This window comes from Pyrus communis, chromosome 11, assembly GCF_963583255.1.
Source record: "Pyrus communis chromosome 11, drPyrComm1.1, whole genome shotgun sequence".
Taxonomy (NCBI): domain Eukaryota; kingdom Viridiplantae; phylum Streptophyta; class Magnoliopsida; order Rosales; family Rosaceae; genus Pyrus; species Pyrus communis.
Genome location: NC_084813.1, coordinates 25730377 through 25744928, shown reverse-complemented (window position 1 = coordinate 25744928; position 14552 = coordinate 25730377). Strand labels below are relative to the sequence as shown.

Below are 14552 nucleotides of genomic sequence, written 5' to 3'. Positions count from 1 at the left end.
GTTGAGAAATTTCTTGTCGGGAAAGTTTCGACCCACATGAGCGGCGTAATGATATGGACAGACTCTAGGACTCTGATATTTTTCTATCAAATTACTTACACCAATTTCATGAAAATATGGAGTAGTTACTTGTATCAATGAGCAGTGGCTTCTTTTCCAGAAGCACGGACAAATTCTACATACAGATTCTTGAAGGCAATCATCATTGTCATCAGCAGAGGACCCATAATCGCTCCCTGTAATTTGATCGGAAAAACGCAATTAAAATGCCATTACGATCACTCTAATTAACACAAATGCAAGCATTAATTCACAAGAATAAGGTTTAGAAAAGAGGAAAATTACTTCCAACATGGAGGGGAAAAGTGCAATGCCCCCAAGTATGCTAAGGCCAGTGAGGTAGGCGTTCTGTCCTGGAATCTCATCTTGGATAGCTGCTGTGCCGTATTCCAACAGAATCTGATGAACCGCCGTCACCAAAACTGCCTCGACATATCTCTCTTCCATGGCCAGCTGCAGCGCAGCCGGAATGGACAAGAACCAAGCCGGTGTAATTTGCAAAACAGCGCTCATAAGAGCGAGGGATGTGGACATGTAGAGGAAATGAATCTGGTAGAATCGAAACAAGAGATACGCAAGCCTCCCTTGAAAGAATGTGACCTTTGCAGCGGCAATATGCGTGTGTGATACAATTGCTTACAAAGCACTACACGCTCATCCTCACTAGCCGATGTGGGACTGAACAACTTGGCTCAAATCTAAACCACTAAAACCACCAATCTCCACCTTGGCGTGATTCAAGCCATGATATCTCACGATCCAAATGCAATTGAGCTCGCTCTTCAACTTCAACAAGCGTTGCCTAAGGTCTAATACCAATTGTCATGCACCAACGGGTCCCACACACACAAGTAGATATTGTCGATATTCCACCTACTTTATCCATCAGAAAAAAAGGATATGGATTTTATCAAAAGGTCTTGGCTACTTGTTTGTGTGATCATTGCTTATAAAGCACGACATGGTCATCCTCACTGGCCGATGTGGGACTCAAGTTGGCTCAAATCTAAGCCACCGATCCCAACATTCATCAACCGGAAGGAAGATTGAGTTGAGAAATTTGAAATGTTATACACACTTATACGCTATTTTTAGTTTCTCATACAATTAAAAATTTAAGTGATTTGTCACATCAGTTTTCCAAATTCACTAATTTGTCATCTCAACGTAACTTCGTTAAGTTTTTCATGCAACTAAGTTGCAATCTTTGAGAATTCAACATGGTCAATCATGTTGCTAAAAAAAAAGAAAAGATTAGAAATGTCCAAAACCTTGAAATGTTCAAAATAATCTTGAAGTGAGGAGTTGAAATGTCCGAAATAACCTTGAAAACAAGTCATGTGCAAGCCGCATGACTTATTTTAGATGGAAAACTTAACAAAGTTAGAGTAATATGACAAATTAATAATTTCGAAATATTGATATGACAAATTAAAAGAAGTGTATAAGTTCATATAACATTTCAAAAAATTTCCATACCGAATTTGCAGGGTATGATTAGTAACAATTAGAGTTAATCACATACATCAAACAACTAGGGTTAATTATAGGAGAGAAAATGAGGGCAACAATGGGAGTGGACGAAAGATGAAAGGGGAAATTAGTTTCTTTGAAATGGGGTGGGGGGAGACCGAGAGAGGGATAAACACGACACACTTGCATGTAAATTTCTCTAATGTCACTAATGAATCAAATAAAAAATCAATAATTTATTTGATAAGAAAATAAGCTACTTATATGTTTAATTAAGAACTCGTTCGGCATTGCTTCGCTAAAAACGCTTCAGCTAAAAGTGCTTTTATAATACCCACATTGAAACTCTTATTAAAAATTCAAGTACTTTATGAAGACACTTTGGAATGCTTTCTTTCATTTCCCAATTGTTTCTTCTTCATCGTCAAAGCTTTCAATATTGAGATCAGATAACCTTAAATCTTTTGCAAGGTTGGACCTCATCAGATGAGTAATCGCTTAACTCTGTATCGTCGTCAGTGTCCTCACCAGACTCGTATGACACACGCTCATAGTCCACATCTGTCCAATCTGAAGCTACAAATTCCCATTCTACGATATCCACTCCTGTTTTCTTCACCTTAATTTGATGATCATCCTCTGTTTCAATAAAGTCTGCATGCACACGAACCTTGTCGCCACCTTTCAGATTGAGCTTCTTGTTTGTAAGATTTCCCAACCAAAGGTAACATTCATGGGAAGCAGTTACGGTGGTCACCATTGGCCAAATGTGAAAACATGTTCGCTGGGTACGATTAACAACATGAATGCATAGGGACCCGGTACAGTCTGAGTTGTCCGAAGAATAAATGATGCACACAGTCAACCCTCCTATATAATCAAAAGTAGTCGGCACTTCAATTTTGACAGTTTCATCAGCTCGCGCGAAATAGAGTAACCAGCGAGGAATATCATTTACAGAGAGAGAAAGTCCACCAATTACATCCCCCTTCCATTTCTACAACACGAGGTGCAAAGTTAGCATAAGCAACCATACGAAAATCAGAGAGGAAGAGCGAAAGTTCCATACCAATAGGATGTTCTCCTTAAAAGTAGCAGTGAGACTGGTGCACCCTTCCATATGAATGGTATCCATGTTGCACAAGAAGTTATCCAGGTTTGGAATATCGTTGAGTTTGCGGCAGTCTTTCAGTTGCAATTCAGTCATTTCCGACATCTCTGAAAGGTCGGGCATTATTTCCAGTTCAGTGCAGTAATTCGCTTCCAGTAAAAACAAACTTTTCGGCAAATCTGGGATTGCCTGAAGGTTTGTGCAATGATTTAGATATAACATTTCAAGCTGGGAAAGGCCACAGAGGATGGGTAGCCTATGAAAACCATTTCCATCTAGTAATAAAGTCCTTAAAGAAGGTAGACTCTGAAGGCTTTCTAGAACAGCATCATCCGTTATATTGCAGTCTCTAAGATCTAAATCATGAAGCATCTTCAGTTGTGCAAAGAAATGGTAACCCCCAGACACACCCTTACAGCCATTGAGCCTCAATTCCTCAAGATGTGGGAGTTTTGAAAAGTCTGGTAATTGAGTCAGGTTACGGGAATGATCAAGCGTAAGAAACTTCAACTTCTTCGGCAACTGTTTGACACAAAGATATAACAAAATCATAATCCATATTAGAGAGAGAGAGAGAGAGAGAGAGAGAGAGAAAGAGAGCTAGAATGACAGTCAACTGATGTTGGTATTTACAAAACACGGACGAGGAAAGGATTAATAATTTGGTTGAGGTTACGACAATTATATGTATCATACCAGATCAGAATCCTCCCAAACTCGGACAAGCTTGCTGTAGCTCAAGTCAATAAGAACTAAGTTTCGTAAATCAAAATCTTCGGGTATGACCTCTAGAGGAAATCCATGCCAACACAAAAATCTTAACTCCTTGGAAAGATGACGGTAGCTTCCTGTGAGCTTTACATAATTGAGTTGGAGAAATTTCAGATACCGCATCTTCTTAAACGCTTTTGTGCGGAAGGGATGCTCATCAGAATTTTCTGGCAACACTAAAGTTAGCCCTCTAATTGCTTCCGTTCCCTGTTGGGGAAAACAAGAACAAATCTAATTCAAGCAGGGCCATGACTATCTATGAATGAACTACAAATGCAGCTCATGCAATGCATTAGATGTGGGATATGCATATGCTTCTGTTTATTTACATACATTCAACTTAACATTTTTTTTATTGGGATTTGGGGAAGTACTTACAGATTCGTCTCTTAACACGCTTGTTACGTCTTCGTGATGCCACAATCGACTACGTTTTCCAGGTTCCATAGCACATTCTGCCCGCACAATTTCTCTTCCCATGTCTCGAATCAAATCATGCATGGTAATGAATCCTTTATCAAAATCTAGAAGACATCGATCTTGAATGGTTTTGATTTCTGATTCTACACAAAAGCGACTGCAACTATCCAATATTGCCACGACATTAGTTTGATCCTTGTCAATAAAGAAATGAGATATGTCAAGGAACAAACCTTTCACATGATCATCACTTAGCCCGTCATAGCTTAATCTAAGTGTTTCATGAATTTTTCCATGTGGAAGATTTCTCAATTTATCCAATGTACTTTTCCATATGCTTTTACTCTTTTTCGCCAACAAACGGCCTATGACTTTAAGAGCTAGCGGCAATCCTCCACAATAATCAACAACATCTGTTGCAAGTTCAATATATTCTTTATCAGGACAATGATTTCCAAACGCATGCCAACTAAGGAGTTCAAGAGCTTCTTCATGCGTCATCGTTTGTGCCTTATATTTTTTATCCACCTTCTGTATATTCAGCACTTGTTCATCCCTTGTTACTAAAATAATCCTACTTCCTGGACCAAACGAGTCACGTTCTATCGCCAACTCATCTAATTGGTCCACATCATCTACGTCATCAACTACGATGAGTACCTTCATGCTTCCAAGTCTTTTCTCTATCTCCCTGGTCCCTTTGGCAACACTACTTATTTTAATGTCAGGCTGTTTCAAAATATCTTGAAGAAGTTTTTTTTGCAGACTAACCATATTTTTCTTTTTACTCCTCACCTCTTCAAGGTAACATTGACCAGGGAAACTATGACGGTATGTGCTATAAATGGTTCTTGCAAGCGTTGTTTTACCTATGCCGCCCATACCCCAAATTCCAATTATTTGAACATCATGTGAACCTCCAACATCTAAGTATTTAGTACAGAATTCTTCCACGCGAAAAGCTATTCCAACTGAGTGCTTGGCTTCTTTTTAAGTCGCTGGTTTTTAGTAGTCCGATGATGTCCCCAACAACTTTCTGGATAAATACTCCTTCACGCCTGCCAATTGGAAATTCAAATTATGCAAACAGATGATTAATCATGCAACAGCATCATTCATATGAACTAAATGCCTTATGCATCACGACTTGGCTAATTGTACAAGATGTTGCAAGCGATTAAATTTTGTAAAAGAGGAAATTTGAAATGATACCTGTCCGCAGTGGTTTCAAGATTCCGGCCAACCAAATCTGCAGAAGCTTTAAGATCCTTTCTCCACTGCTCGACCTCATTTGGGTCTTCATCCCTTTCATGCTTCTGAAATGCTTCCCCAAAACTACCGCTCTGTTTCCTCACTTGAGAAGGATCAACGTCGTAGAATATAGGATAGACTACTTTCCCCTCTTGATCTTCTCGGCACCTCATGATCTTCGACAGCTCCCTCAGGCACCAACGGGACTCCGCGTAACTCTTTGAGAAGACGACGACCGCGATCCTCGACCCTTCGATTTCTCGGTCAATTTCTCTCTGTATAGTCTCCCCCTTTTTGAGCTCGTAGTCTATAAACGTGGTGATTCCGGCACTGCGTAACGCAATGGAGAGGTGGTCTGTGAACCCAGTGCGTGTGTCCTCGCCTCTAAAGCACAGGAACACCTCGTACTTCCAGCAGTTTGAACGCCGAGAGGAAGACGAACCGGCGGCGGCGGTTGCAAGGGCGAGGCTGCTGGTATTCATTGATTTCAAGCAAAGAAGTGAAACTCCTGATCGTTTCAGTCTAAAGAAAACAAGTCTCTCCCAAGATTCCCAGCGAAACTCCTGATTATTGTTTTGGATCGCTGGAAGATGTGAGAGCAAAAAATCATGAAGAAAGAAGAGGGAGAGAAGACGCAAGATGCGGCTGCATAAGAAATGATAGGAGGGAGAAAAGAATTGTAAGAAGGCTTTTCTTAACATGGGGTTGATTTATTAAGTCTAATCTGCCAATATATTATATTTAAGGCTAAATAGCTGGTCCTGATATTTGCATATCATATTTCCTGAGATTTCAAATAAATAGAAGTGGTCATTGAGATTGTCCACCCTCCATTATTTTGATTATTCTGTTAAAAAACTCCATTAAGTGTACAGAAGCTCTTGACCGAAAGTTTGGGCAATTTTCAAAGCTTTTTAACTCAATCGTTTCTTAACCAAATTCGACCCATAATATATCAAAATGAAGATAGTAAAGTGTAGAATAAGATTATAACATTTGGAAGCCTAATAGTTGCCAAAGATGGCTGGAAAATAGCCTCAAAGTTGACTGGTATAAGGGAAAAACTGGAAAACTTGTCGGAAACTGGATAAACTTTAAATGTTCATAACATTTTCAATACTCAACTAAATCAAGTGATTCAAAAACGAAAATCATACTTCTCGACGAGAAAAAGAGATTGGTACCTTCTTTGAAGGCTAATTTGCCATTTTTTATCCGGAAAACGGCTCGAAAGTGGCTAACTCGAGACCAAGACAGCCACTTTTGAGCCGTTTTCCAGCCAAACTACGGCGAGTTAGCCATCAAAAAAGGTACCTTTCTCTTCGTCTCGTCGATAAGAATGATTTTCGTTTTTGAATCACTTGATTTTGTTGAGTATTGAAGAAGTTATGAATGTTTAAAGTTTACTCAGTTTCCGGCAAATTTTCCAGTTTTTTCTCGGATCAGTCAACTTTGAGGCTATTTTCCGGTCATCACGGGCAACCATTGGGCTTTCAAATGATATAATCTTATTCTACACTTTCCTATCTTCATTTTGATATATTATGGGTTAAATTTGGTTAAGAAACGATTGAGTTACGAAGCTTTGAAAATTGTCCAAACTTCCGGCCAAAAGCTCCGGGGTACTTAACGGAGTTTTTAACAGAATGACCAAAATGATGGTAAATAATCTCAGATACCACTTCTATTGATTTGAAATTTCAATGACCAAAATAATATATTATGCAAATCTCATGAATCATTTTGACTATTTAGCCTATATTTAATATGCCTTATTATTCTTATAGGTTGTCATTGTCGACGGCAACGCGATCATTATTCAAAGCATATAATCAGTTTTTAATTAAGGTGGATTACCGTTCTTATTGGTTTGAAACATTCAAACTATTAAAATATAATATAGTTTTGAATAATTGCTAGTGGACGTATTAAACGAGAGTGCAAGAGGCACGATAACGATTCTTATTGAAAAATTTAATCCATAACATATGATGCAAAATTAAATACATATTCATATAGGCCATGAAATTTATAAATCAAGACGTGCTCAGTTATCAAATTTATTAAAAATTTCTAAGTATCTCATTATTTTGTTTGGATTGATCAGTTGACCCGATTAAAATGCCCACCCTACTTGAGAACCTGCATTTACATCGAATATGAGAACTTGGCTAGGTCCCGTCCATGTACTTAGTACAATTATCCATTAATGGTCATGTATAATGTAATGGCATTGAACGACCATATTTGACCATCAATAAATGATTGCAATACGTACTTCAATCCCTAGCTAATATTATTAACTCGAATCGCAATGTTTACATCGAAAGTCAGAGTATTAAACAACCCTTGCCCCACGGTTACCTAGTGTCCCCATTACAATTGAAAGAAGGCTAGATGTGCTCTTAGCAAATGTCCCCAATAAAGGGAATTATTATTGACACTTCAAAAATCTCATTTTACACTTCAAACTTTATATAATTAGAAAGAAAAATATACTTGTGAGGAATGTGGAATGAGATTATTGGAGTGCTAATAACAGTTCCCTAAATAAATAAATAAATAAAATTCATATATATTCGGTTCGGTTTTAGAATCATTGAAACCGAAACCAAACCAAATGAATTTAGTTCGATTCGATTTTTTGTTCAGTTCATTATTTAGGTTTCGATTCGGTGTTCCGTTCATTTTTTTTCCTGTATTTAATCCACCCTTAGTTCACGACCTTATTCTATTTTAAAGGTGGTGTACAGGTTGGTTCAACTGATGTTGATGGACGTCATGGGTTTATGAACAAACATGACAAGGTTGCACTGGACATAGACAATGTCGCATTGGACATGGCACATGTTTGTGGGTTTTGCATTGATTGAACTATTTTAAATGCAGACAGATGAGCCAGAGTTTGGCAATCAATAATCCAATTAGGACAAAGTCTGAGGACCAATTCTAACATTAACAAAACATAATAATAGTAATATGCCACTTATTCAATATGCTAACATTCAAATAAGATCATAATGATTCACATGTGACGAGTTCATAGTCACGTGATGTTTTAATATTGTACATATAATTTTTTGAGAGACATCACGCGACGAAGGCCCTTTCAGTTTTAGAGCTTTGCAAAACCTTTAGCATAGAATGGAAAAATGACCAACCAATGTTGGAGATGATTTGTTGGGAGGAACTAAATATAACTATAAAGCAGGTAAAAGGCAGTAGCCTAGTGAAGTGCGTACTAGATCTTCGACAGTAATGGAAGTTTGTGAATCTTGGAGATTTACACCTTGATTTTCAGGTAAGAAATGCAAATCCTCCATTTTAGGAACGATAATCTCATGCTCCTCATAAAACTTTTGTACATCATCAAGCACATCCCCAAAGTCATAATCTCTCAAGGATTGTAGTCTTTGTTTGCATACTTCCACTAACGTCATCGCATTCGCAATATCTTGATCTTTCTTTGGTAATGCTTGTGATAACTCATGTGTAATTTCCAATATAAGTCTCATTAGAAAAAAGTGAAACACAAAATCAAAAGTTTGTATGTCGTGGAATAACTTACTTGCTTCACTAAAATTGTCTTGGTTGCCATCATTTTTAATCCATTCAAGCACCTCCACCATGGCTTAAAACATAACAATAATACTAACTATAGTACCATAATTTGAGTTCCACTGTGTATCACAGGGACACATGAGACTAATCTCTTGATTTAACCGTATACTAGTTCCAAGATCACCAATATCAAGAGCTTTCTTAATTTGTTCTTGTTGCTTCTCTCTAAATGCATCACGATGCTTACACGATGAACCAATAGTATTGTCCAAACTACTAGCATTGTTGAAGAAAATGGCAACACCATCAATTCCCTTTGTAACGACTACAAGAGCTAGTTGAAGTTGGTGTGCAAAACAATGAACATAGATGCTTAAGGATACTTGTTCAAAATCTTTGTTTTAAGGCCATTTAGCTCACATTTCATATTACTAACTCAGTCATAGCCTTGTCCTCGTAAAACCAGATTGAGTTTCGTTAGTAGTCACACTCGTGGCTATAAGTTGCCTTTGTCAAATCCAATCAAGTCTGTTTTCTTCGTTTTTTTCACTTGTGTGGTGTGTTTTTATCTCTCTTTGACGAGATGTATAGAATTGCTATTAGAATTTTATAAAATACATAGCATTTGCATGAGAATTCTTGTCAAAATTAAGCAAGTGAAACACATGTTACATACTTCATTTGTTATGGATATGTAAAGGACAAATGCTCCACATTTTATCAAATTAAGATACCAACTTATGAATTAAGAGTCTATCTTTGTTCATTTTCACTTGAGGAGATGAAAAAAGTACGATGAATTGAGACCATTTAACAAATATATGAATCACTTAAATATTTGTACAAAGTCAATTTGTAATGTATATAATTCAAAGCTATGTGAACAACATACCATAGAATCATTATCCGAAAGTATAGAATCATTCTCCCTAAATACCACTCTCTTCTTTTATTTTTTATTTTTTATTAATTCTCTCCATGAACTAATTCTCTCACTTTCTACCAATTTTTGTTTTCCTATAGTTTTTTCGTTCATGAGTGAATAAGGTGAATTATGGGCATGTACTATATAGAGTTTGATGATACCGATGAGGAGGACTATCATACTATATCATATGAGTTTGACGATGACATTGACGACGACAATAACTAATTCATCAGTGACAGATACAAAACAACGCACAACTCATGACTGATACATTATTTCTTTGGTATATTAAGAATCTTTTGTATTTTCCACTACAAATTCTTAGGTTCATACTTTCTTGTATTAACTTTATCAAACCTAATTGTGCTTCTAAGTCACACAAAAAAACAGATGGTAATTCTTAGCCATCAATCAAACCAGTGGTCAAGCTCATTAGGGTCCTTAGGCTCTCATTCTCTATCCACCGCTCATTTTTCTTATCAAGAACTATTAAACAGCAGTAGCACGCATTTCACTAGGCTTAACCTTTACCTGTTTCATAGTCTATTTAGTTCCAACAAATCATCTCCATCACGGGTTGGTCATTTTTCCATTCAATGATAAGGTTTTGCAAAGCTCTTAAATTGAAGGGGTCTTCGTCACGTGACATCTCACAATAAATTATACATGCAATATTAAAACGTTATGTGACGATGAACTCGTCACATGTGAATCATTTTGATAAGAATTTAATGTTAGCATATCGCATAAGTGACATATTACTATTATTATGTTTTGTTTATGTTAGAATTGGTCAAGGTCCTTAAACTTTGTCCTAATTGGAGCATTGATCGCCAAATTCTAGCTTATCTGTATGAATTTAAAATACAATTCAGTCAATGCAGAACCCACAAACATGTGCCATGTCCAATGCAACCTTGTCATGTTTGTTCGTGAACCCATGACGTCCACCAACATCAATTGAACCAACTTGTGCGCCACCCTTAAAATAGAATAAGGCCGTGAACTAAGGGTGGGTTCAAAAAACCGAAAACAAAATAAAAAATTGAATTGAACACCAAACCGAAACCTAAAAAACGAATAAAAAAAATCCAAACCAAACCGAAATCATTTGGTTTGATTTTAGTTTCAATGATCCTGAAATAGAATCGAACTAAATATATATTAATTTTATTTATTTATGCTAGGTATTTAAATTTTTACCCAATTTCAAGCCCAATTTCTAAACCCAAACATCTTAAAAGCTAAACTTCAAGCCCATGTCAAGAGAAGCCTTCTTACTACAAACCCTAGCTAGCATATTGTTTCCTCCCTTCATTCTTCTTTTTCTTTCTCAGCGGCAGCTTTGGATCTTCTCTCCGTCTTCTTTCTTCATTATTTTTCTCCTTTTCTCTCTCCCCAGCAGCCCCGTCTTCCTTCCACCGCCAAAATCTGATCGAGATAGAGACAAGTGGAAGTCATTAAAGAGCAGTATCTCCTCTCTCTACTATTTTCGATTTCAGTTTTGCATCTGTTTGAGCTGCGTTTCAGATCTTCGAGGGTTTGCTTTTGCAAATCAATGATCAAAGAACTGGGGTCCTTAATTTGCTTTGCTCTCACATCTTCCAGCGATCCAAAAGAATAATCAGGAGTTTCACCGGGGTATCTGGGGAGAGACTTGTTTTCTTTAGACTGAAACGATCAGGAGTTTCACTTCTTTACTTGAAATCAATGACTACCAGCAGATCCACCAATGCAACCGCCACCTCTTCGTCTTCCTCTCGGCGTTCAAACCGCTGGAAGTACGAGGTGTTCAAGAATTCACCGCTACTTTTCTTTTTTCTTTGTTTTTCCCTTTTCTTGAAATCAGTGAATACCACCAGCTCCGCCCATGTAAACCGCTGTAAGTACGAGGTGTTCCTGAGCTTTAGAGGCGTCGACACACGCAAAACCTTCACAGACCACCTCTACTCTGCGTTAAGCAAGACCGACATCTACACGTTTGTAGACTACCAGCTCAAAAGGGGGGAAAATATACAGAGTGAGTTGGACCGAGAAATCGAAGGGTCGAGGATCGCCGTCGTCATCTTCTCGAAGAGGTACGCGGAGTCCCGATGGTGCCTGAGGGAGCTGTCGAAGATCATGAGGTGCCGAGAAGATCAAGAGGGGAAAGTAGTCTATCCAATATTCTACGACGTTGACCCTTCTCAAGTGAGGAAACAGAGCGGTAGTTTTGGGGAAGCATTTCGGAAGCATGAAAGGGATGAAGATCCAAATGAGGTGGAGCAGTGGAGAAAGGATCTTAAGGCTTGTGCGGATTTGGGTGGCCGGAATTTTAACACCACTGCGGATGGGTATAAATTCAAGTTTCCTCTTTTACAAAATTTAATTGCTTGCAACATCATCAGCCAAAGTCATGATGAATAAGGCATTTAGTTCATATGAATCTTGCTGTTGCATGGTGAATCATCTATATGCATAATTTAAGTCTCATCAGAGTACTGAATCTGAAGAAGCTGAAAGATGTTAGCGATATTACAACATATATATATATATATATATATGTATGTATGTATGTATGTATGTATGTATGTATGTATGTGTATGTATATGTATATGTATATGTATATACATACATCTTTGGGTTCGTCACCAACATCCTTTATCTGCAAATACTCAGGAAGCCCCAATGATAATATCCATAGAAATCCAATGCTAGGATCATGTTAGAAGAAGAATATAATGATTAGTAATTAGATAAGCATCAGCCTTGACGGATTGATACCAAATGTTGGAACAAATATAGCAAAGCCTAATTCATTAGCAGATCATTAATCACATGGACGATTGATAAAAAAAAACTGAGGAAGCCATGGACGGTTGATAAAAAAACTGAGGAAGCCATGGATGATTGATCAAAGAAGAGCTTCTACTCACTGAGAACCTTATGTTCTTGCTAGTAATAGGGCTAGTTTTCTGTATAAATTCCCAGTGGGTTATCCACCGGTCTTTCATGTCAGCTTAAAGGTCGTCTAATTAACTCTTAATTTAACATATATGATGAATTAGTTTAGTTCATATGAATCTGGGTGTTGCATGATATGATGAATCATCTGTTTGCATAATTTGGACCTTCAATTTGCAGGCGTGAAGGATTGTTCATCCAGAATGTTGTTGGGGACATCATCGCACTAACAAAAACTAGAGAAGCAAGTCAGTCAAGCACTCTGTTGGAATACCTCGGCGCGTGGGCAAGAGTTCCCTACTCCCTTTTTTCTTTTTCTTTTTTTTTGCTTTTTTTCCCCTCAGTGAGTTATGACTTCAGCCGACAAACATCTTTTGTCGTTGAATTCTTTCCCGTAGCGTAGTCAGCACTTTTGTCTTTTCCTTTTTTCTTGTGCTTCTTTTTTCTCCTTTTGGTTATAAAGATTACTTTTTTTCAGCCACCCACTCTCTCCTCTCTCCTATTAGTCTATTACTTTTTTTCTTCACTGGTTCACCCACTTTCTTCTCTCCCCTCTCCCTCCCTCTTTCCTTTCTCTGGTTCTCTCGAACCAGAAGAGTTACAAGCATTTAAAGAAGAAGAATAAGCAGAAGAGGACCCAGATGATCCAGTTCTTATATTCTTCAGAGTCTCGCACTTCAACCCCAGACCCTGAGCGAGAAGACAATCTCTCTCCAGCCGTTGCCCACGATTTCGAGTATGGCGTCTACGACAACCGCACACTCCTATCCACATCGCCTCGCCCCAAGGCTGGATCGACGTTTCCGGTCACCTACTAATCCAGGGCTGGATCGACATGCTGCTCCCTCTTCCTCCGTCAGCCCAATTGAGGACGGCTCCGCCGAATCCAACGCGATCTTCTTGGTTTTCTAGCATTGATCCCTTTAACCCTGACTTGGATTTTTGCCATTTTTTGCATATTGTAATTGGAATTTCAATATATATATATATATATATATATATTTTTTTTTATTTCGTTAACTCCTATGATATTTGAGTTGGGTTTTTGTTATTTTTGTACATTGTAATTGGAATTGATTAGGAGAATATAAGTAGATGGTATAATGTAATTTGTGTTTGATGTTATGAAGAATTTCTTGAATTGGAGGAATTGTTTGCGATTGTTTTTTTGGGTACAACTTTGCAATTTTCAATTGGGGCAATTCTTCTTTAATTTATATCGAATTGGTGTTGAAAGGATACTAGTGGGGTTAAACTTCAAATTTGTGACGATTATGATTTCAGATTGAAGTTTATGTGGTGATTGTCTTCGAGAATGCTCCGGCAAGAGTCGCACCATGCACGGGAAAATCTGAGCATCCAACTTCCAAGTGGTAACACAGTAGTAGCCTCAGCTGCAACAAGGCCAATAAGGGCCCTTTGAAAATCCAACATTGGGCGCTTCAGCTGCAACAAGGCCAATAAGGGCCCTTTGAAAATCCAACATTGGGTGCTGAAGGATCACAGTAGTTGGATGGTTGCATCCAACAAAAATCAACTTACAGTAATGATATTCAACAATGAATAACTGTGGGTTCTATCCCAATGTATGTAAACTTGTGTGATTTGGAATGTCTTAGCTGTCATAGCAGTGATGAATTGTGTGCTACAGTTTGGTTTTGCAGTGGGTTATGTCATTGATACATGTTAAAAAAGTTTATAACTAAGTATGATTCGTCATGAAAGTTTATGAAAAGTAAAAATATAAGCACTAATTGAAACAATAAACCAAGTTAACATCTATAAATGGTACTAAATGACTGATTTTATTGAACATACCACGTGGAAGATATTGCGCTTTTGGTCACGTGACGAAATTTTTTGCACTTGTAAATTAATTATTATAATATTACACGGTTTAAGTCACAGAAAAAGATATGCTAATTCTTAGCCATCAATCAAACCAGTGGTCAAGCTCATTAGGGTCCGTAGGTGTTTAATCAGATATCCACATTTGTAATACAATTCGTAACATATCCAATGCTACCTTTCAC

At 37.7% G+C, this 14552-nt stretch overlaps 1 protein-coding gene and 1 pseudogene across 1 annotated transcript; one reads left to right on the top strand and one right to left on the bottom strand.

Moving 5' to 3' along the window:
• Positions 1–1728: 1728 nt before the first annotated feature.
• LOC137707936 (disease resistance protein RPV1-like) lies at positions 1729–5710 on the bottom strand (annotated as a pseudogene).
• A 5184-nt stretch (positions 5711–10894) lies between these two features.
• Positions 10895–13431, top strand: LOC137709297 (disease resistance protein RPV1-like). Its single transcript, XM_068448384.1, has 3 exons — positions 10895–11908; positions 12700–12862; positions 13186–13431. The coding sequence occupies exons 1-3, from the start codon at positions 11286–11288 to the stop codon at positions 13429–13431; spliced, it is 1032 nt and encodes a 343-aa protein (XP_068304485.1). The 5' UTR covers positions 10895–11285.
• Positions 13432–14552: the final 1121 nt, after the last annotated feature.

What these genes read in the sequence shown, in the direction of transcription:
- LOC137709297 (XM_068448384.1), top strand. Translation starts at nt 11,286, where the DNA reads ATGACTACCAGCAGATCCACCAATGCAACCGCCACCTCTTCGTCTTCC. An exon ending in TTTAACACCACTGCGGATGG is followed by an intron (nt 11,909 to 12,699) that starts GTATAAATTCAA and finishes TTCAATTTGCAG; the next exon opens with GCGTGAAGGATTGTTCATCC. An exon ending in TTTTGCTTTTTTTCCCCTCA is followed by an intron (nt 12,863 to 13,185) that starts GTGAGTTATGAC and finishes TATATTCTTCAG; the next exon opens with AGTCTCGCACTTCAACCCCA.